Genomic DNA, 24187 nt, shown 5'->3' with positions numbered 1-24187 from the left:
CTGCAAACAGTACATCTTTTAACTCTTGACAAGGTGGTGACAGAGTTTGATCCAGGCACATGCCTCCACTTGATTGCCATGTGCTGAAGGCATCCCAGTCCCATATTTAGTGTTACATTGGATGAGGAGGGGGGGTCAAATGGCCCTACTCCTCATATGGCCACAACAGAACTTTAAAAAAAAATGAATGTTCAACTAATTATGCGCTGCAACCATAAAAGACACAAATGATTGGGTTTCCTTGAGTTTTTAAAAAGAAAGGAGATTTATTGTCCTGGTACAAGTAAAACTTGAGTGCTTCAGATTTCTACCACCGCATGCATGTGCATGCGCACACCCATTCTGAATGTGGCTTTAGTCTTTCTAAAAATTCAATTAGTAATTTCCAGCCAGTAAATTCCTAGACTTTTTTTCCATAAAACATGGTTTCACATGCGGTTGATCACTTACCAGAAGAATGCATGTTTCCATCCGTGTTTGTTTTGTCATCTGAGTAGGTTATAGTAACCACTGTCCTTGATTTTTTTCAAAAGACTTTTTTCCCCTCTCACGGAACAGGAAAGACAGTTGCTCAAGCGTTGATAACAAGCTTTTGCACCACAAACTATATTTTAATAGCTTTAATGTTCACATGAAGCTCCTTGGGTGACCTTATTTATTATTTACAACAAACTTCAAAAATTCCTCATTTTCTGCTCCAAATGGTTTTGTTTATGCCCCACGTTAAAGTCTCCATTCTCATTGCTTCAGTGTGCAAGAAATTGAATGCTAAACCAGCAGATGAAAACTTAATCTGGCTGTCCCAACAGTAAGCAACAGTCCCCACAAATGATGTACCAAATTAAGCAGATTGATATCCAGTGAAGTTCAGAGAGAAGGAATGCAGGCAGCTATTGTTAATACTGCCTCCTGATACACATTGGAGTTGGGTAAAGCAAATCACCACACAAGAAACTCTGAATGCTGATATGAGGGTGCCTGAAGTCTGGGCATGCTACATTCTCACATTTTTGTAAAGTTAGAAGTTTTTCCTAATTTAGTTGCTACCTAACCACTGTTCTCCTTAATTTCTTGAAAACTTTGATCAAATTACCCTATAATCTTCTAATTTCCAAGGAAATTTGTGTACTTTGTCTCCTTGTCATTCAATCCTTGAAGTCCAGCTATCATTCTACCAATTCTTTTCTGCACACTCTTCAAAACCAATACATTCTTCTTAAGATGTGATGTCCAGAATTGAACATTGTACTTCAGGTGTGGGTAAACTAGGATTTTGTGCAGCTGTAGCATGACTTCTAATCTCTGGAATTTAAATCTTCCAAATATCAAGGTCAACATTCCAGTCATTTTAATGATCAACGTACGTGGACTTCTAAATGTTTTTGAACCTCTACTGCCTCTAAATTTTCATAATTTAGAAAGTTTCTCTGATTTTTTTTTTAGGCCTGAAGTGTATGACCTGTGTCTTGACTATGTTGAAATCCGTTTGTCATCAATTTGTCCATTCACGTAATGGGTTATGTATTGTCATCATTATAGTTGTGCCTCACCAGTCAGCTGTTTCATTTAATCTTATCTGGACCATTTGTGCCAAGCCACAGCTAGTCACTCTCCTGAAGGCGGGTGTTACGAGGGAATGACAACTGGAGTTGCTTGTAAATTCATCCTATTGCCATCTTAGATTGGCAGAAGCTTAGAATGGATTTTTGTCTTTCACCCTTAATCTCAGCCTGAACATAATGTGGCAAAGAAACCTTAAAAACAGTTTGTCTTCAGTGAAAGAATAGAAAAAATATTTTGCTTGCAAACTTCTAATTTTTTTTTGAACAGTCAACAACCACTATTGACGTTTATTTCACTTTGTTGCATTCTAATAGGTCTGTAGTAGGTGTAATAGATTTTTTATTGACTAAAATTAAACATTACCTTTTTTATCTAGGTGACTTTTGCACGACATGTAAGGTCAGGGGAGCTGTTAAGAGAGGAGGACAAGATGGCTTTGGAGAACCTTATCATTAATGTTCCTCAGCCCAGAACAGGGAAGAGCAATAGCCTTGAGCTGACTCCCTCCAGCACACCCCAGCTGTCTCCTGCAACCACCCCAGCCAACAAAAAGAATCGACTGCAAATAGGTAGGAGACAGGGCTGTTTTACTTAACTGTACAAGAGTTATTCTGCAAATATAGAATATTACAAATTGTTTTGATATGAATCAAGTGCCCTGGATATTTGTATTTGTTGTACTTGACATTGACTCATAAAATCCCTACATTGCAGAAAAGACCAGTCGGCCCATCAAGTCTGCACGAACTCCCTGACATGAGTATCTTATGATGTGGATGTGCCGGCGTTGGACGGGGGTAAACACAGTAAAAAGTCTGACGACACCAGGTTTTAGTCCAACCGATTTATTTGATAGTAAACGCACAAGCTTTCGGGTTAGTCCCTTTGTCAGGTGAATGGAGAGTTCTGGCCTCAGACAGAGCATGTGAAGCACAGATGGTTTACAGATTACTGATTAGAATGCGAATCTTTACACCTAACCTGCTGTTCAAGTCTTGAAGCGGCTGACAACGTGAGTGGAAGGAGCACTGATCACAGGTTAAAGAGATGTGTATTGTCTCCAGACAGTACAGTGAGTGAGGTTTTGCAAACCCAGGCAAGCGTTGGGGGTTACAGATGGGTTCTTGTCGCACTATCTGTAACCCCCAACGCTTGCCTGGGTTTGCAAAACCTCACTCACTGTACTGTCTGGAGACAATACACATCTCTTTAACCTGTGATCAGTGCTCCTTCCACTCACATTGTCAGCCGCTTCAAGACTTGAACAGCAGGTTAGGTGTAAAGATTCGCATTCTAATCAGTAATCTGTAAACCATCTGTGCTTCACATGCTCTGTCTGAGGCCAGAACTCTCCATTCACCTGACGAAGGGACTAACCCGAAAGCTTGTGCGTTTACTATCAAATAAATCGGTTGGACTAAAACCTAGTGTTGTCAGACTTTTTATGAGTATCTTACCCAGGCCCTCTACCTCACCATATCCCCTTAACCCTATACATTTCCCATGGCCAGTCCACCTAACCTGTGCATCTTTGGACTACGGAAGGAAAATAGAGCACCTGGAGGAAACCCATGCAGACACAGGGAGAGCATGCAAATTCCACATGGAGAGTTACCCAAGGCTAGAATTGAACCTGGGTCCCTGGTGCTAGGAGGCACCAGTGCTAGCCACCATGCCACCCCTTATTTTAGAATTTTGTTATTTTAAAATTTTGTAAAATATTTTTTCTGTTAAGATTGGAAGGGTTTATTATGAAAGTGCAGTGGACATCAAGCTCCTCAAAAGTTGGAGACTCATAAGAACATAAGAAATAGGAGCAGGAGTAGGCCATCTAGCCCTTCGAGCCTGCCCCGCCATTCAATAAGATCATGGCTGATCTGTCGTGGCTCAGTTCCACTTTCCCGCCCTCTCCCCATAACCCTTAATCCCCTCTCTTATCAAGAACCCATCAACCCGCTTCTTAAAAATATTTAGCGAGGCAGCCTCCACCACTTCAACGGGCAGAGAATTCCAGAGATTCACCACCCTTTGAGTGAAGAAGTTCCTCCTCAACTCCGTTCTAAACCGCCTCCCCTTTATCTTGAGGCTGTGCCCCCTAGTCCTACTGTCTTTTTTGAGCGGGAAGAGTCTCTCCACCTCTATCCTATCCATCCCATTCATCATCTTATACGTCTCAGTGAGATCTCCCCTCGTTCTTCTAAACTCTAATGAGTACAAGCCTAGTTTATTCAGCCTCTCCTCATAGCTCAATCCCCTCAACTCCGGTATCAGCCTAGTAAACCTCCTCTGCACTCCCTCCAGGGCCAGAATATCTTTGCGCAGGTGCGGCGCCCAAAACTGCACACAGTACTCCAGCTGCGGCCTCACCAATGCCCTATACAGCTGCAGCAAGACCTCCCTACTTTTGTATTCAATCCCCCTCGCTATGAAGGCCAGCATCCCATTCGCCTTCCTGACCACCTGCTGCACCTGCAAGCTGGGTTTTTGCGACTCATGCACAAGGACCCCGAGGTCCCTCTGCACCGTCGCCTGCTGCAGTTTTTCGCCACATAAGTAATAGTCCTTCCTACCATTCTTCCTACCAAAGTGGACCACCTCACACTTGCCAACATTAAATTCCATTTGCCATTTCCTGGCCCATTCGCCCAGCCTATCTAGATCCTTCTGCAGACTCTCCACACCCTCCGCACAATTTGCCTTTCCCCCAATCTTGGTGTCATCCGCAAATTTCGACACCCTGCACTCGGTTCCCTCCTCCAGATCATCTATATAAATGGTAAAAAGCTGAGGCCCCAGCACCGACCCCTGGGGCACCCCACTAGTCACCAACCGCCAATCCGAATAGCACCCATTGACCCCCACTCTCTGCCTCCTATTTGACAACCAATCCTCTATCCACGCTAACACCCTACCCCCAACTCCATGTCCCCTGACCTTCTGCAATAACCTCTTGTGAGGTACCTTGTCAAACGCCTTCTGAAAATCCAGAAAGACCACATCCACCGGCTCTCCTCTATCCACTGCCCTAGACACATCCTCATAGAACTCCAGTAAATTTGTCAGACACGACTTCCCTTTAATGAAACCGTGTTGCGTCTGCCCTATCAAGCAATTCCCTTCAAGATGCCTCGCAATTTCCTCCTTAATGACGGATTCTAACATTTTACCTACCACAGACGTTAAACTAACCGGCCTATAATTCCCCGCCTTTTGCCTGGCACCCTTCTTAAACAACGGCGTAACATTAGCCGTTTTCCAATCTTCCGGCACTTCCCCGGAATCCAGCGACGTCTGGAAAATAACCACCAAGGCTTCCACTATAACCTCCGCCATTTCTTTCAGAACCCTCGGATGCATTCCATCCGGTCCTGGGGACTTGTCCACAATCAGCCCCTCCAGTCTGTCGAGCACCACCTCTCTAGTAACAGTAATGTCATTAAGACCCTCCAGTCCTACCACCTTTCCATCGCTAACACCCGGCAAATTATTCACGTCCTCCTCCGTGAAGACAGAAACAAAAAAGTTATTCAAGACCTTAGCCATTTCCCCATCCCCTACCACTAGGTCCCCTTTCTCATCCTCTAAAGGACCAACGTTCACCCTAGCCAGCCTCTTCCTTTTTATATATTTATAAAAACTCTTGCTATCCTTTTTTATATTAAGTGCTAGCCCAGCTTCATAGCTTCTCCTACCCTCCTTTATCAACTTCTTTGTCAATCTTTGTTGACATTTAAACCTTTCCCAGTCCTCTTCTCGCCCACTGCTCTTAGCTACTCTAAATTCCTCCGCTTTTAATTTAACACTTTCCTTCACCTCCTTTGTTATCCACGGCTTATTACCTCTCCTCCTACTGTCCTTTTTGACCATCGGAATAAATTTCTGCTGAGCACCAAGAAAGATCTCCTTAAAGATCCTCCACTGCTCCTCAGCAGACCTACCTTCCAACGCGCTCCCCCAGTCCACATTCGCCAATTCTTCTCTCATCCTACCATACTCCCCTCTATTCAAACAAAGGACGCGTGTCCAGGAACCCACTTTCTCCTCCTCCATCTGCAACAGAAACTCCACCATGCAATGATCACTCTCTCCAAGAGGATCCTTCACCGCAAGGTCCCTAATTCTACCCGCCTCATTACATAGCACCAGATCCAAGATAGCTCGCTCCCTCGTCGGCTCCAACACACACTGTTCAAGGAAATTATCCCGGCAGCATTCCAAGAACTCCTCCTCGAGCCCACCTCGTCCAACATGGGTCGACCAATCAATATGCAGATTGAAATCTCCCATAACTACTGCCGTCCCATTCCTGCACGCCGCACTTATTTGCCTGTTAACAGCCCGACTCAGACTTCTGAAGAAAAATAAAACTGGGGAGGATGCAATGGAGATTAATGAGAATGTTGGCAGGAATGGAGTGTTTTACCTATCCGGAAATACTGCATAGACTGGGCTTATCTTTGCACTAGAGGAGACCAGGGCGAGATTTGGCTCGTGTATAAAATTGAGGGGCTTATAATGGGGTAGACAACAAGGACCCAATTTCATTAGCTGACGGATCAATAACCAGGGTGCACATACTTAAAATAATTGGTAGAGGGTAATAGTGTTAAATAATCTTTTCACTTAGAATATGCAGCCTGAAATTCATTGCCCGAAGAAAGTAGATGCCCTCCTTCCATTTTTATGGAATCACCTCTAGGAGTGGCATCAAATATATAAACATAGGATATGGAGGAAGAGTTAGAAGGTGGGATTAGGCTGGATATCTTTCTTTTGGCTGGCATGGACACGATGGGCTGAATGTCTTGTCTCCTGCGCCATAAGATTTTCTGTGTTTCTGTGTCTTTAATTATGTAATTGGGACACACAATGCACTTCAACTGAAAACCAAGAATACTGGAAAAGCTCAGCAGATCCGGCAGTACCTGTAGGGAGAGAAAACCAAGCACTACAACCGGAAGCTGCTTTATGATTTCAGAGTCAGTCTTGAAAAGACAGATCTTGTATGTTTTTGTATTTGGTACTCGCATCTGGATTTTGACCAATCCCACATTGTACTTGAAACCTCCATCTCAGGTTACATTTTGGCAATTGAAACAGAACTGCATGATCCTTTTGGCATAGTTCCCTTGTATACAGTAATCTTCTGTACAAGACTTGCTAGATCTATCTTGTAGCTAATACTCGTAAACAAATGTGTTCTCACTCATTCCCAATGTGGGTAATTTGCTGCAGAATAGTTTCACCTGAGCTAAGGGGGGGTAGTTATAGGACAGATGTCAGGGGTAGGTTCTTTACCCAGAGGGTGGTGAGGAATTGGAATGCCCTGCCTGCTGCAGTTGTAAATGCGCCTAGTTTGGGGGCGTTTAAGAGGTCTGTGGATAGGTTTATGGACGAAAAGGGATTGGTTTAGGTTAGTGGGTCACTTGTTTTTTTTTAACTGGTCGGCGCAACATCGTGGGCCGAAGGGCCTGTTCTGCGCTGTAATGTTCTATGTTCTATGTTCTAATAAGTGTGTAGCATGTCTACCATAAATACATCATTATTGAATCCATTCTGCATTCGCTTATCCAAAGATGTGCTGAGGGCAGACAAATTAATGCTATTAGGCTGGAGCATTGCCTTCATTTTGTAAACTTTTTTTTACATGCTACCAGGCACTGTAAGCAGTTTATCATAGCAAAATCGCTGTTAATATACATTCTCCTCACCCTAAAGTTATTTTGCCTTTCCTGCCCTTAAGGACTTTTCTATTTATGGCGCACTGGGCCATTCAATGTACATGTTAGTAAACAAGATTTCTTGGTCACTGTTGTTTTTTAACAGCTGCTTTCTGTTAACAGGATTCTGCTCTCCTTTTGACAGCTGTGATTTGCACTGGGGTGTAGTTCCATGAGCGCGCTCCAGTTCCTTACCCAAGTGACTATTCATCATGTATTAGCATAGGTAGCAACTGTTGGCAGGCTTATTTCTTTAGTGAGGGTATCCCAGCTGAGCCTGAATTTTGATTCATTGGTAATTCATTCAGGATTTGGGCATTGCTGGCGATGGCAGCATTTATTGCCTGTCTTTCATTTTCCTGGTAGCCACTTTAGAAAGTAGTTAAGAGTCAACCATGTTTACGTGGATTGGTGCCTCACATAAGCCAAGTAGGTTTCTTTCATAGATTCAGTTTTTATTAAACTTTTACACTTAATGAAGTTAATTTCTTGGAATATTTTTTATTTGTCTTCATGACAATTAGCCTGACCAATTTTAAACTCGTTCCTGGAGTGCTGGTGTCTCAATATAATCACCACACAACCATCTCATTAGTTTCCAGCAAGAGTCATTGGTTATAACTGAGGTGTAGCAACACAACCTGATTTTCTCATCTAGTGGCATGAAGATCAGGTCAAGAGTTAATTCAGCGCAGGCCTACTCTCATTTTATTGATGAATGTAAATAGTTTGCAACTAGATATTGTTATTTTTAAAAAAAAATTTTGAGCAGCTGTAACTGTTTTGAAGCTTGGCAGTTGTCAGCTGGAACTAAATATTTTTGTTGTCTGGTCTAATTATCCATTTGCCATGTTTACAATCCAAGTTCCCCACACTTCCATTTTGTGCAATGTAATACAGGTCTTCCATTGGTACATCAAATTAAAATAAAGCATCTGAATTTACATTGCCTTAATCATGTTGCCATAAATATAGAAATATATATTTAATCAGTTGTAAGTTAATGTACTAATAGTTATTTTTCTGTCATGGTACGCAGGAAACTGAAATCAGTATTAAGAAAAAATAGTTTTCCATTATGTTTCTTTTTCAAATGTGCAAAATATCCATTCCATGACTTGAGCACAAGTAGAATATTTCTTGGCAGCATTACAGCCAAAATTGATGTGTATCCAGACAAAATAGTCACATGTTTGATTAGATGTAAAACATACCCAATTCTCTTGTTTTTTCCCCCCTTAGAGACAGTTGTCAGAATTGCATTAACTTGTTGGGAACAATGTCATTCACTTGATATTCGTTTGGTGGAATAACATTCCTTGCCTGTGCATGTTATGCATGCTGAGTTGTTGGCTGATTCCAACATTCATAAATTGCAGCTGGTTTTCTAACATTTTTTGCATGATCAGTGTGTTTATAAGTTGAATACACACTGCCAATTTTGGCAACTGCGCCATACCATTTTTAATAATCTGAAGGAAAAGCTTCCTTTTATTTTTCTTTGACTTGGCAAACTGCCTGAGCACTAATTATCTACCACATTTTGACTTGGAACCCTCACAAATCAATGCAAGTTAGCCTTGATGTGACAGATAAGCCTTCAAAGACAATTTTAAAAAAATACTCCAATCAGGAAATGTTCAGAGTTTTTGTTCATTTAAGCAAGGACTGTAATATTAATACTTGACTTTTGATTCTGTTTGGATGAAAAATGAAAGTATAGGCGTAATTTGGCAGTGATTTTCAATTTTACTTGAAGTGATTAACATGCATTTGATTTCCCTTTTTAATGCTGCCTATACCCAGGACAACAATTAGCAGCCATTACCGCCTGGGATACCTCAGCTACAAATCTGACCGCTCATATTCCCCTTGTAACTCCATTTGGTGGGTAACCCTTCTTTGTGCCTTGAAGGTTCCAGAAATGCTAGATTTATGCCAAGAACCCTGGGATAATTTAAAACTACTCTGTTGGAATTGCTAAAATGCATGTTCAATGTCTTTTATTCTGATTCTTTTCAGTTGTGACTGCTGCTTAAAAAAACACCTGCTGTTTTCTAAATGCAACGGAAAAATAGAACAGTTTAAGAAAATTGGCGAACTTTCTTCAATTCTGTCAAATAATGGAACTTATTTAAATTGGCAGATCAAGATGCTTTTTGTTGATATTCATTTTATTTTCAAATGTTACTAAGCAGGCTTTGAAGCAACATGTTTGAATTTCTATGAAATTACATTAACTATTTCATATCCTGCATTTAAATAAAAATCTGAATACTCGTGAGCAGTTACTTATGTACTATGGGTTAAACTATAGTTCTTGGGACAAGGAAATATGGATTCAGATTGGCTCAGACTTGAGTGATTCTCTTCTCACATGAGGTAAAGGTTTTCTAAGAAAAGCTGCTTCAACGGTCTCAAGTCCTCAGTTGCAATTTAGTGGCAGAAACTTCCTTTCAGATCTAATATCCCAAAATTGAGTGCACAGGTTACTCTGGGCAGCAGCATAATTGTATGCCTGGCATATTCCTCAGCTCCTTTACCATCAAGCCAGATAACTCTTGCTCAATGAAAAATGTACAAGAGTATGTTGTGCGCAGCACTAGGGGTATCTGAAAATTTGGTGCCAACCTGGTGCAACTAAACCAACTGGGTTTTCCTGCATTCAGAGTAGTATGTTGAAGGCAACAGAATGGGAGAGGAGGTTCCGTAAATGTATCATTGTCAATTATGGCAGTGCCAGTGCATGGATGCAGAAGAGAAAGCTGAAGCATTCACAACCATCTTAATCAGAAATGTCAACTACATGATCCTTTTGGCCTTTGTAGATGCCAGTCTTCAACGAATTTGATTCACTCCGTGCAGTATCAAGCAATGGTTGAGAGCAGTGGAAAAGCTATAACTCCTGACAGATTCCTTCCTGCAGAGCTGAAAACTTGTACAAACTGTGCCTCCAAACAAACCAAGCTGCTCCACTACAGTTACAATATTGGCAATTATTTGACAATGTGGAAAAATGCCCAAGTATACCTGCCCAAAAATCAGGGCAAATCAACTCTGGCAATTATTGTACTCTTTGCCTATTTTGGATCACCAACAGAGTAACCAGCAAGGAATCAACAAGTGTTATCAAAAAACATTTACTCATTGATGGCCTACTCACTGACGTTCTGACTGCGTTCTGCTCGGACCCATTCTGGTTCTGGACTTGGTCCAAATTTTATTCCAGGGAGGCAACACATAATATGGGACTCAAAATGATAGTTACAGAAATGTCTATCTGCCCCCTAAAAAAATGGGATTTCCTATAACAGCAGCATGTCTAAACTGTTAGTTTTTGTACAATCCCTTACCCATTGCTGGCACATTCTGGGCTGCATTCCTTCAGGGCATCATCACTCCCAGCAGTGTCTCATGTTGAGTATTTGTTTGCAATTGGCGCACCTTGAAGACTCCATCTGCCTCTTCCTACTCTTTTTGACCACTTGCTTACTATCCTGAAATCTCACTGTCTATGAGATAACTACCACCTGGAAAGTGTGATCCAGGATACTCTTCCTCCATGATGCTCTGATTCAGTGACTCCAGCTGCCTCTCAAGCTTAGAAACCTTGAGCTAAAACTGGAGTAGCTGGAGACGCTTCCAATATGCACACGCGAAATGGAGAGGATGTTTCCTCTTGTTCTAGATTGCCCCACAAGAGCTCATTGTTTGAGTAAGGGGTAGCATAGCAGATTTAAAACAGACACAAGGAGAAATTGCTTCTCTCAAGGGGTGTGAATCTGAAGTTTACAACTTCAGAGCATGGTGGGTGCAGAGACTTTGAATAAATTTAAGAAAGAGGTGGAAGGTTTTTATTTATTAAGGACTTGAAGGTCTGTAGTGAGCGGCAGGAAAGTGGAGTTGAGGCTGAGATTAGATCAACCATGTTCATGTTAAATGGGGGAGCAGACTCAAGGGGTTGAATTGCCTATCCTGCTCCTAATTATTCTTTAAGTCCTCCTTACACAAAACAAAACTTTTGCCATACCCTTTCTCACAAAGATAATGCCTTTTTAAATGTGAGTAAATGCTGCTTGGATCAGTTCTTGTGATGTGGGCAACATTGGAAATTATTGCCCATCCAAGTTCTCCCAGGGAATGGTCATTAGAATCCCAACAGCACAGAATGAGGCCATTTGGCCCATTGAGCCTGTACTGACAGCAATCCCACTGAGGCCCTATCCCCATAACCCCACCTATTTACCCTGTTAACCCCCTGAATATAAAGGGGCAATTTATCATAGCCAATTGACCTGCAAATCTCAGGATGCTGGATCTTCTTGTAGAATCACCACAGTCATCTTCCTGATGACACTCAATCCACTACTAACATAAACAGTTTATCAGTGTGTAATGTGCCCAGTTGGGTAACATGTTTGCTTTCCATTGTGAACAATGCTGAGATTTTTTAGTTGAGTTTAGATCTGTTAAATCCATCTGTGTTCTTAGTAATTTCAATAAACTGAGACTCGAGCTGATTTATCATTACTATATCATTTGCAGCTGGAAGGAACAGAAACAGGACAAATGAAGCAAAAGAACAACACTTTGAACATGAAAGTTCAACTCAAGAGCCCTTACAGGAGGTGCAGCCTGAAGAAGTTTTGGTCATTTCACTGGGCATTACGTCACAGATGTCACCAGGCATGATGTCAGAAAATGAGGTATAATCCCAAATGATACAGATTTGCTCATTTTTGTGTTCTAAGAACCCAGTATTTTTGGGGAATTAAGTAGATGGATCTTGACCAATTATTCTGAAATAAACCTCTTTCTAAACATTTGAGGGAATGTCTCCCTGCCCCAGCTAATCAGTTTAATGGATACAGATGACTTGGGTTATGAGCATTAATGAGGGAAGAATTGTGAAGAAGGACAGAGCTGCTCAAATTCTTAGGTACATTTAGAACCTATACTCTGTCTTGTCCTCCAGCTTTATTTCTTTTACTGAATCCCTCTGTTAAGTCTCATCCTTTTTCCAAAGCTTCCCCAAAACAGTTCTCTACTGTTTTTTAGTCACTTTTATTTAACTGTACACTAACATTTCCATAAGTTTCACATCTCAAGTGGTTTGGGATGTTTTCTGTGTTAAAGGCATTTTAAAGGTGCACGTTACTACAGAAAGTTGCTGCAGCAAATAAGTTAGATCATACCATCTTTCTCAGCCATGCTTTGACAGCAAGAAGTCTCACAACACCAGGTTAAAGCCCAACAAGTTTATTTGGAATCACGAGTTTTCGGAGCGTTGCTCCTTCATCAGGTGACTCGTTTGATGATGGAGCAGCACTCAGAAAGCTCGTGATTCCAAATAAACCTGTTGGACTTTAACCTGGTGTTGTGAGATTTCTTGTTGTGCCCACCCCAGTCCAACGCCAGCATCTCCACATCATGCTTTGGCAGAATTACAGTGCTAAAAATTATGAAAGGGGGGATTGAAATGTCCTTCCAAAATAAACTTTTATGTTGGACTGAAATACATTTTCAAATACTTCCCTATCAACTTTAAGAGGGAAACTGAGTTCATAGTATGGGCAAACATACTGATGTTTTGGAAAATTGGTTGCAAAAATGTCCCATTCGAAAATTGAGAAATATCTGAAGCTTCTGAAGTTTCAAGAAATTGACTTTGAATGTATTATTAATTCTGAAGTATTGTGTCTTCATCTAATTGGCACAGCAGATTGCTTCAAGGTTAATGATTGACAAAATCAGGAAAATCATTTTAATGCAATTCTTTCATTTACATGTTAGTTGATTTCTTTTTTTGACATTGTGGTGCAAGACAGCTTGTTGAACAACTATTGGTACATCGAGATAAGATACGTTACCTGACAGCCAAAGGTGATGAATCTTGAATGAATCATTGAGACTAGAGATAGAATGAAGGATGTGATGGAGAGTTACTAAAATACAAGTCAATTACATGGGTACTGTAGACTAGATTAGTAGCTTGAGTGAGCTTAAGTCTCAAACATGCTGTACATCAACCAGACCTACAACGACTGCAATGAAGTTTCAAGAAATATGCAAGTAATAAAGTTAAATCTGTCCTTTTATTAAACTGGGATTGTTTCCTTTTCCACTGGATCGTTGCATCTGCTTTTCAGGAAAGCTAAGCACTGGCAGAGAAAATTAGAGCATTTGAGGCGTTGTTCATATGTCCTAGCTGCTCATTGAACACGGAAATAGAGGGTGATTGGGGTTTGATTGTCTATTGTTTGAACTAATATAACTTGGAAACCAAGCAACTGGGAGAGAAAAGTAGGCACTATCACTTCCATATGTCACCACACAAAGGTTTTCATAGAATCCTACAGTGCAGAAGGAGGCCATTTAGCCCATCGAGTCTGCACCAACCACAATCCCACCCAGGCCCTATTCCCATAATCCCATGAATTTACTCTACCTAGTCCCCCTGACACTAAGGGACAATTTAGCATGGCCAATGCACCTAACTGCACGTCTTTGGACTGTGGGAGGAAACACATGCAGACACGGGGAGAATGTGCAAACTCCACACAGACAGTGACCCAAGCTAGGAATCGAACCCAGGTCCCTGGTGTTATGAGGCAGCATTGCTGATCACCGTGCCACACTGTTTTTCTTCCGTTTTAAAAAGATCAAGTATGCTCCAAGAATTGATGCATATTTTTAAAATACACAGGCAAAATTATTTTGACTGATATTCATGAACTGCAAGGGTGTAAGAATGTAAAATTTTTTAAAAATAAAAAATAGTCATAACCCAATTGCTTTCTGACAACACTTCGTAAAACAAATGATATATTTGTGACCAAAGAGCAGAATTGCATCAGGTTAACTCTAAAATTGCAGATGTATATTGCTATATTCTGTCCCCATTATCCCTCAACTTGAGACACAATCCTTTTTGTTTGGTAGAGTTGTTGTGGGGTGATGGAAAGGTTACGCCTGCAAGAATGTGACTGAATGAAAAAAATTTAAGTTTTTAAAATTCATTCTGTATGTTTAATTTGTTGTAGCGTTTAATATTTAATGTGTTTTGCGTATTCCCGTGAGATCCAGAGTATAGTGGCTTTCCGTTACCACAGTTAATTATATAATGCATTTTGCCTACAACTGTAGTGCTGTGTCCTCATCCCCTCAAATACTATCATAGTAGTTCTACATTGTGTTTCACTTCTGTGTTTCACTGTTGAACTCATGCATGTTTCTTGAGTTTTATCTACCCAAAAACAACCCACATTGGCATGTTTGCATCAATTTATGTAGAAAAAATTGCAAACAGTTCCAGTAACTTTTGGAGAGGCAAGAAGTTATTTGCACCACCTAGTGGCCATTTTATTACATTGTCTTTTAAATGCTGTGGAATTTGCTCAACTGCTGTGAAGACCAAAAAGATGCACAGAAGTTTTTTAAAAAAGAGTTTGGGCTGAAAACTTCTCCCAGCTACTTAAGTTTTGTGTTGTGAATTGCTGCTGTTATGTAAAATATTACTCTTCACTTTCTGCTTTTAAAAATAAAATGATTTGTTTTACATGGGTAACAACAAAACAAAAGCTCATTTGCAACAGTAATTAATTTGATTTGACCCAGGTTTATTGTTCAGTTTAGTCAAATTATTTGTTTCTTCAGTTGGTTTTCAGTTTACACTGGGCTTCTGCCAGTGAATTTTAATTTGATTTCTTATTGTCACCTGTATTAGCATACCGTGAAAAGTGTTGTTTCTTGCACGCTATACAGACAAAACATGCTGTTCATAGAGTACATAAGTGAGAAGGAAAGGAGAAGGTGCAAAATGTAGCTAAGGTGCGGAGAAAGATTAGCTTAAACAGCAGTATAACTGTGTTCTCTCATCAGTTGGCAATCCCAACCGAATACAATTGCACCCGACAATGGATTTGATTTAAATGTGATCAGTGCAATTTAACTAAATTAATTGGTAGTATTGTGATTTGAATGTATTATGCTTGCAAACAGTTAAATTATCAGTGACTTAAATCAGAGGAAATTGTGTTTAAAATATTTACATTATCTAATAATAGTAACAAAAGTAGACTGTATTAGCAATATAAATAACCAAATCACAGATGATATGCATGTTTCTTGAGTAATGTATTTATTTTGATCAGGTGTTGAACATGCAGCTTGCTGAGAGTGGGCAGGGAGAAGTGCCTGTAGAGGATGGAAAATTGCATGGCAAACCAGATAAAACTCTGCGTTTTTCCCTCTGCAGCGATAATCTGGAGGGAATATCAGAAGGTGAGACTTCAATTCCCCCAGATCCCACTGGTTTCCTTTTGCTTCATTTTTAAAATCCTTGTCCTCGTCTTTAAATCCTCCATGGTTTCACTCCAACATGTCACCACAACCCCCTCCATTCTCACGTTCTTGCCATCCACCAATATATTTGTTATTCTGAATAGGCCTCTTTTCTGTAACCTCTCTGCTTCACCATTAGTCGCGCAGCTTTTTATCACTGATTTTATAGGTTCACAAATTTCCTCCTTAGCCCTTTCCCCATTCCACTGTTTTCACACTTTAAAAAAAATCATCTCTTTGATCAAGCTTTTGGTAACCCCTCTAAATCTATCTTTTCTATCTTTGTGTGCATTTTGTGTATGGCTGTAGGTAAAGTTCTGAGCCTTGATAGTTTCGTGTCTGAATGATTTTCAAATGGGATTGAGTGATGCTTCTTGTACACCAGTATTAACACCATTGGAGGCACAAATTGGAGACAATAAGAATGCCTTAACTTGCACCATAAAATGTTGAATTGAAAACCATATTAACTATTTATTGTGAGCATTTGGTGGCAAAAATATACTTTGAATCTTTGAGTTTTAATGTCGGTATCAATCCTTTGCAGCTAAAGCCACCACATTATCCAAAATAAATATAACACTAGCTTAAAGAAATATCTAACCTGTTCATTAGAGCGCTCAAGGATGCGGTGTGTTGATCAATTGATGACATTTTGGAAGCTAACTTGTTAAAAACTCCAGTTAGTATTTAACCCTGCTTATGTTGTGTGGGTGAATAAGTTGCTTGTCATAACCATCATTCACTTTGCTTATTAAAGCTGTGAGTGCTGTTAGTTGAATTACTCTACTTGCTGAATGGTGAGACAAGGTTTTCAGAAAAAAAAACTGCAGGTATCATTGGCAGACTGTGTTCCATGGGGTATTAGGGCGTGAAATCAGCCCTTTCATATTTTCTTGTCTCTTTTAATTACGTTTACTATTGGAAGTAAATTAACTGACCCTTTTACTTCAAATAGGGCCTTCAAACCGCTCAAATTCTGTTTCCTCACTGGATTTGGAAGGAGAGTCAGTCTCTGAACTCGGAGCAGGACCGTCTGGAAGTAATGGTGTTGAAGCGCTACAGCTGTTGGAGCATGAACAAGGTAAGTAAACAGAATGGTGATAATGCAGTTTGAAGATTGAGTGAGCAAAGCAGGATTCTAAGGACATTGAGCCAAGCTACTGAGTGGATTAACTTCATTCAGATTCACCATGTACCTCACAAAATATATATACGAATAGAATACATGCAGTTGTGAAAATCTTCCTTTTATTCTATATTAATTTGGTGTTTAATCAGGTGGTAGGCATTAACTGGGAATTGATATCGGAGTTGACAAACTGTTGTTGGCTTAAAGGTCCACGTGTATAATGTGTGTGTCTGCAAATAAGTTTAGAAATAGATAAAGACAAGGCTCCAGTTCTGTCCTTCACTGCCTCACTGTCTAGAGTATAACATTTCCCTCTTGTACTTTTAAATGAGTATATTTGTGGAGGTAAGCTGAATTTCTTGTTCAGTTAAGCTAGAATTTGTCACTGCTACTTGGGTGGTGAGCAGCCTGTTGTGTAAAAAAATTGTTCAGTGACATTGGAAAGAAATTCTGGTGATTGTGGTTGGAACTATTAAAGATGGTGATGAAGTGGGGAATACCGTGGGAGATCTGATGCTCTGTAGCTTAGTATCTTAGCAGATTGTATGTATGTGGTGGAAAAGAGAAGGAGCCCTAGGCTGAGGAGTCTAGATTTAGGTGGTCTAATTCCTTGAACTGCCCTGCCACATTTGGTTTGATGGGTTGCTTCTTCAGTGGTGAGAAAATGCTTGAAAATTGAATGTCTTATTTCCTCCTCAGCCATCTCTGGTCGATGAGGATAAATTCTTTTCTGCTTGCCAATTACAAGTAGAAGGCTGAATGTCATTTTATTTCCACTTTTAAATCTTGCTTTTAGGCAACAGTGGTCAGCAAGACTGTTTAGTGGAAGAAGCTCCACCAGCTGGTCACCTCTTATACATTGTTAGCATATCATGTCATGTGTTATTTCCATCTAATTTTCATTACTGTTATTGCTTGGACATGGTAAAGTGCTAGGAGCAACAGTGTGTTTTACAGCAGCATTAGGGTTATTTGAATGGATTTTGAACATTTGCAGAGTGGAATTGTAATTCCTGTTATATGCAGTTGGAAGGACTATCCTTCTAACAGTCAGTTTGACCCATGGTGTGGTGTTAGTTGAGACACAGTCTTATTTGTTATGTATTGTTGGCTGTGGTTGTGTTACGGCCTCAGTGATTGTGATGGTTTTGGTGTGTTTGTGTTGGATGAGAGTGCACTAAACTTCACTGCTTCTGCGAATTGCCATCTTCTAGCTGTTGTGCTGATGCCCTTATCTTGGTGAAAGGACCTAAAGACTGCAGAGGTCTGTGGGGTGATTGTGCTCCACTGAAGTGTTTATTTTGATATGAAGGTTGTTTAATGTTGTCAAAGATCTTGCACCTCGTAGAGAAAAAAATACACTTGGAGTTGCAGCTTCTCTTTTGGTTTGACATGATCCCTCATGGTAGGAAAAGCTGGGCAAATGGGAACCAGGATGAGTGCACTTTATTTGTCCATTTTGGCTGTCAAGATCTAGGGGGCTTGTGTAGAGTGATCTTCTAAATGTTTGCTTTTTCCATGCCATTTAAACCAATACACTGAACACGTATTGCAAGCGCGCGCACGCAGCAACCTATAATTGAGGTTATTTACATTTTCTGCCCTTGACTTCTGGAGGTGAGATGCTTAGATTCTTAGTTTCACAGTGTCTTAGCATCTATAGTGAAATGCAACCATTGTTCTTCATTGCTATTCAGTCAAGTGTTTGTCGTGTGAAGCTCACAGAACCCAGCATGTTTTCTGCTGAAGATAATCGTAGAGTTTGTTCATATCAACTTCTTGACATATTAGTGCATGGTTCACTAAGTTGTGCTTCAGGCTTGTTTTAAGTCTCATTTAGTTGTAATTGATGATATGGGTGGAACATGCAGCTTTGACATTGAGAATTTATCAACATATGTGTTGAGGTAAACATAATTCCATGAACCTAAAGATCACAAAGTAAGAATAAATTACGCTGTAGTTCAGTCCTGAGTGTAGAGATAGGGCAGGCTTGTTTGGATCTTTGACTGTGGGAAAGATAACGTGGATGAGCTCTGCATTGAATATGGCTTTTGAGCCTGGATGTAAAGTGAAAATATTCAATTAGGCATGGTCATTCATTACTTTGGCACATTGTAAGATATCATATTCTTTTAATAAATGGTTTGTATATGTCTGCAAAAGATAATTGTAACCGAGTAGGATGTTTCCTACCTGCAGCTTAGTAAATTGGATTGGAGCTGTTTTTTCTGTTATTGCTGCATTGCCCTTTTTCAGCAGTCAAGTGGCAATAGTAGGCATTAACCACAAAGTCTGACTTGGAATTCAAATCTACTCCCTTGTACGGTCTTTTGCTTTCCAAGTATTTATTAAACTAACCATAATGAGCTGTCTATATGACATCAAGATTAAAGGTTTTCTTTTCATGCTCTAAGTGATTGCGAGACTGATCAAATGTGACCACCTACAACTGTGCCCAGTACTTTTGTGTGAAAAATTGGAACTTAATTTTGTGTATTTTTTTTAAAGTAGAAATACTCCTCGGGCTGGTGCATGCAGTTTTTGGGAACTGGTGCACCTATTACAATTGTTAACCCCTGCCGCCTTCCTCTAGCCTCAAGGCAAAGCATTATAATTCTGCTGATGCTGTTATTAAAGCATCTTGATAACTACCAGTGTTCAACAATGGAAAATCCTAGTCTGTCTTAAACTTAGATTCACCAGAAAATAATTGTCTTGGAATATTTAAAAATGAGTCTAGGAAAATAAAATATTGCAACTACAAGAAGAAAACTCAGGTTGAAGTAACAGATTTATGTAGAATGCAAAAAAAGTTTTGATAATTTCTACCTTTTAATTTGAGTTGCAGTATTCTCTGTGGACAGATATTTGCTGCTTAAATTTTATTTTTGTCTTTAGGGAAAATTATTTTCATAATTAAAATTGACACCCACAGGTGACATACACTTAATGATAGTATTCTGAAATCAGTGCTGCATAGTTTAGGAGCAATATATCAGAAGAAGTTAGGGTTGGAGGAAAAAGTGCATTTTGCAGATGACAAACAAGTTGGCACTTGTTGCAGTGTGTGGGCCTGAAAGCCTTATTTTGAGTTGCATGGGTGCTATTTTTGTGTAAGTGACATTTTAAAAATGGTTTGATGATTTCATTTTTTGACGTAAGTATTATTATAGCACACAACAATATTCTCAATGTCTTTGTAAACTTACCTCTAATCCAAATTCATCTTAGTATCCTGTTCCTGCACTTGGTGAAATGCTCTGAGAACGCTGCAGTCACGTTTTTTAATGTTGTATACACATTTTTAACCTGAGGAATCATTATTTTCTTTTTAACTGAACTTTATGTGGATAAGGAGTATTCATGCCACTTTGGTCCCACTTTAGCCACAACACAAGACAATCTAGACGACAAGCTACGTAAATTTGAAATCCGAGACATGATGGGGCTGACAGATGACAGGGATATTTCCGAAACTGTGAGTGAGACCTGGAGCACTGATGTCTTAGGAAGCGATTTTGATCCAAACATTGATGAAGACCGACTACAAGATATTGCAGGTAATTAATTAACAGTTGATAGTGAATCTATATTTCAAATGTTTTTAAATGGGATTCTAATGTGTGACCTAATTGGTCATAATGACATCGCTAAGGTATGTTAATATGTAGCCTTGTAGACAAAACATTTTACCGTGGTAATTGATGTGTTTTCAATTTGTTGTATAAAAACAGCACGCTGAATTACATTAATTAACTCTGTAGTCTTAGTAAAGAGGCGTGGTAAATTTTCCAGTCTAGTGCATGATAAATATCAAGTGATTAACAAACAGTTGTGCTGTGTGCCAAAAAATGTGCTTATAATGTAAGCAATTATAATCAACAGGGTGGCCTTGGAAAGATACTTTTGCTTTGTTCCATTCTGATTTTTAAGTTATTGCAAAATATCGAGTTATCACTTTTTACCAGTTACATGTTTGATGAATTTGTTTTTGTTAAATAATGTATCCTATAATAGAGCTGCTCTGTGCCACAATAAATCTGGTAGTCAGTGGTACTGTGCCCAATTTGTAATTCAAAGTTCAGTCGGCTCTGGGAAACCCAGGATAAAATTATTTAAAACTTGAGTAGTTGTTGAATATGATCACCAGATACTATTTTTTAGTAAGTTGAATTTGGTGTATTCTAGCATTATTGCAAGAATCAGAATTGGAAGGAGTGTGTAATCCAAGTTTTAATTTATTATAAATATAAATGTTATCTATGCTTATTATCTGTTTATGTTTTCAGTAGAATTTGTGTAATCCATCCACCAGAATTCTCTGTTGGTTGGCGTTCTTGGATCAGGTCTGTTTTTTTGATTGGAGATGTCAAACTCACTTGGTGACCTGTCCTCACTCTGGTATCGACTTCCCACTGCTGTGTGGCACTATTCCCCATGGCATTGCTCATTTGATTCTTGCACTCAGGCACTTGTTTTGAGATCTCAACACCCACATGATCATTCTGGAGCTTTCCAATTGAATGAAGTCGCGGGGCTTACCTTTATAACCCCGTTAACTTGCGTATCTGATTCAGTTACACCTCTCATTCCCAGAGCATGCCGAAGAAGAGATTTTCCTATACTGTGATTTAGTTCTTTGTTTAGTGTCGGCCTTGGTTCAACAGTAGCAGTCTTGTCTCGAGTAAAAAAGTGAGCACAAAATCTGAAGTGATACATTAGGACTGTACTAAGATTATTTATTATTTATTCTTCTGTGGGTTTGGGGGATTGCTTTTATTCCCTATCCCTAATTGCCCTTAAGAGTGGTGAGCCGCCACCTTGAATCACTTCAGTTCATGTGGTGTAGGTATGCCCATAGTGCTGTTAGTGAGGGAGTTCCAAATTCATGACTCAGCAAATTTAGAATATCTTTAATTGAAGGCCTAGTCTCAGTAATGGTAACCATGAAACCAAGGTCAACTACATTAAAATAATCCATCTGGTTTACTGATGTCCTTTAGGGAAGGATATCTGCTGTCCTTGCCTGGTCTGGTCCACATGTGATTCTAGAACCAGAACAATGTAGTTGATTCCTAAATGCCCTCTAAAATGGCCCAGCAAGCTACTCAATTTTGTCACATCACTACTAAGGTAGTGTTACTGTAGTGGTGCCATCTGTCAAATGAGAGTGTTATCTCATCTGCCCCCTCAGGAGGACCTAAAGGATCTGTGACAATATCTGTGGAAAAGATGGGAGTTCTGTTTTGTCGTCCTCATATCATTGATCAGATTAACTGGCTATTATCTCATTGCTGCTTATGGGAGTTTACTATGTGCAAATTGGTGGCTACATTTCCCTACGTATTTTAAATTTAAGCATTTAATTGTCTATATCGCATGTTAGCTGTGTGATGTGTGTATGCACACAAGTTCTTAACGTTTGAATTTCCCTGTACCACATGACCCAAATTCAATTCCCTCCACTCCATTTGACCAATTCCCCAAGCAGATTGCAGGAAGTAGCCTGGGGGGGTGATGCATCAACTGCCTTAGATTTATTTTTCTCCTAAGTGCCTGCCTACTTGCAACCCGCTCACTCCCTACATAGGGAATAACAGGCATCAGCACAGCTTCCCACTTGTGGCATACGGTATTGAAACATTGACATGCTGTGCAGCTGTGCCACTGTAGTACTTCCAAATGGAGGAAAACTAATGCATTCTAAATCGTAAAACTCGATATTACTGCTGGTACAATTTTATTCGTGAACAATAACGAAAAGTTTTCAATGTAACTTTTTAAAAACGTCATATTAAAATACAACTGTCATTTGCCAAATCCCTGCAGTGTGATTGACCTTGGTTCTTCCTCATTTGCATCTAGCATTTTTCATGCTTTTAGATTGTGTTTTGGGATGCTTATATCATTAACTGAATTTGCAGCAATTTCCTTATGTGTTTCTCTAAGGGATAGCATTATGAGATGCACATTAAATCTCCATTAATACCTCATTATCCCAGTGATAAGATTACCATGATAATGAGGCATAAATTCTAATTGTTTCAGATCTTGTTGTGCCTCTCATTTAATCATATACCTGTATTTGTCTTCAGTAAGCTTTAAATTGGGAATGCTCCTGGTGACCTGAAAATAATGCTCAAGATGCTGAAAGCAGATCTTTTATTGAAAATGTATGAGTAAATAGTGTTGCAAAAAAATCTGGCAGCTGCTGCAATTCAGAGCCATGATACGAAGATGGAATTTGCACTGGTTCAGACTGAGCACACTGAAATATTGTGTATCCAAAACAGCGTTAGAACCGATGAATAGTCTTAGGTAACTCAGAATTTAAATGGTGAGGCCAAACCAACTAGCGTTCTCTGTGGAATTGGGTCATGCTACAACCAGGCCAGGCAATCTCATCTCTCTTCTATGTTTGAGGAAATGTGCTAGAACGTCTTAAAATCATGCAACTGGGGAGAGTTGCCCTTGATTTATGGAACGGAATCATGTTTGATACATCTATTAAGAAAATTTTGAGGATGTCATTGAGTGGATAGGGACAACCAGTGGATGTGATGTACTTGATTTTCAAAATTTTAGTAAGGTGCTGCATGAGGTTATTAGACAGAATAACGGCTCTTGGGATTGGGCATAATCTATTAGCATGGATTGAATATTGTAGAACTGGCAGAGAACAGCATAGTAATAAGCAGGGCAATTTTATATTTGTAGCTTGTAATAAGCCTGTACCAAAAGTATTAGTATTTCATTGATAAAACTGCACCAGTGATTTAGATGAAGGGACTTTGCCTAATGTAACCAGGTTTGCTGAAGATGCAGTTAAGAGGGGAAACAAGCTGTGAGGATGAAACAAGTTGCAAAAGGATTTACACAGGTTAAGTGAATGAACAATGTGACAGATTGAATATAATGTGAAGAAGCTTGAAGCCACCTACTCGGGTAGGAAAAATAGTATTTTTAAAATGTTGAAAGACTGGGAAATGTATTCAGAGGGACTGAAGTGTCTTTGCAGAGTAATCACAAAGTCAACATACAGGTATAGCAATCAATTGGGGAAATAAAATGGTGTATCAGCCTTCATTACAAAGGGATTGGACTATACAAGTTGTACACTGCAATTGTGTAGTGTTGATGAGACCACATCTGTAGTACTGTGAAAGGTTTTAGTCTCCTTATCTAAGGAAGAACATACTTGCCTTTGAGGAAGTTCAACAAAGATTCACCAAATTGATATCTGGGATCATGGGATCGAAAATATGCCATCCTTTGAAAACTGAATGCTAGAAATGTGAAAGCATTTGATTTCCAGAGGATCCTATAAACATAATAGTTGTCAGATTGTGAAATAAATGTCTTGAACTTTGAATGCAGAAAATACAGATTTTTTTAAATTTGCAGAAATAAAATGAATAAAAGAGCA

General features: G+C 39.6%; 1 protein-coding gene across 16 annotated transcripts in view; it reads left to right on the top strand.

Annotated features, from left to right (window-relative positions):
• Nucleotides 1-24187, top strand: part of gapvd1 (GTPase activating protein and VPS9 domains 1) — a 116088-nt gene that overhangs the window by 54410 nt on the left and 37491 nt on the right. For 13 of the 16 annotated variants that reach the window (XM_080211919.1, XM_080211915.1, XM_080211917.1 and 10 more), the window contains 6 exons: nucleotides 1940-2132; nucleotides 9090-9170; nucleotides 11829-11989; nucleotides 15437-15566; nucleotides 16585-16710; nucleotides 20148-20321. In XM_080211919.1, coding sequence (XP_080068045.1) covers nucleotides 1940-2132; nucleotides 9090-9170; nucleotides 11829-11989; nucleotides 15437-15566; nucleotides 16585-16710; nucleotides 20148-20321 — 865 coding nt within the window. The remainder of the gene's footprint in view (nucleotides 1-1939; nucleotides 2133-9089; nucleotides 9171-11828; nucleotides 11990-15436; nucleotides 15567-16584; nucleotides 16711-20147; nucleotides 20322-24187) is intronic. The other 3 variants (XM_080211920.1, XM_080211918.1, XM_080211916.1) reach the window with 1 other exon arrangement.

This window comes from Carcharhinus amblyrhynchos, chromosome 25 (genome assembly GCF_965287045.1).
Source record: "Carcharhinus amblyrhynchos chromosome 25, sCarAmb.v2.hapA, whole genome shotgun sequence".
Classification (NCBI taxonomy): domain Eukaryota; kingdom Metazoa; phylum Chordata; class Chondrichthyes; order Carcharhiniformes; family Carcharhinidae; genus Carcharhinus; species Carcharhinus amblyrhynchos.
This window is presented reverse-complemented; position numbering and strand designations above follow the sequence as displayed.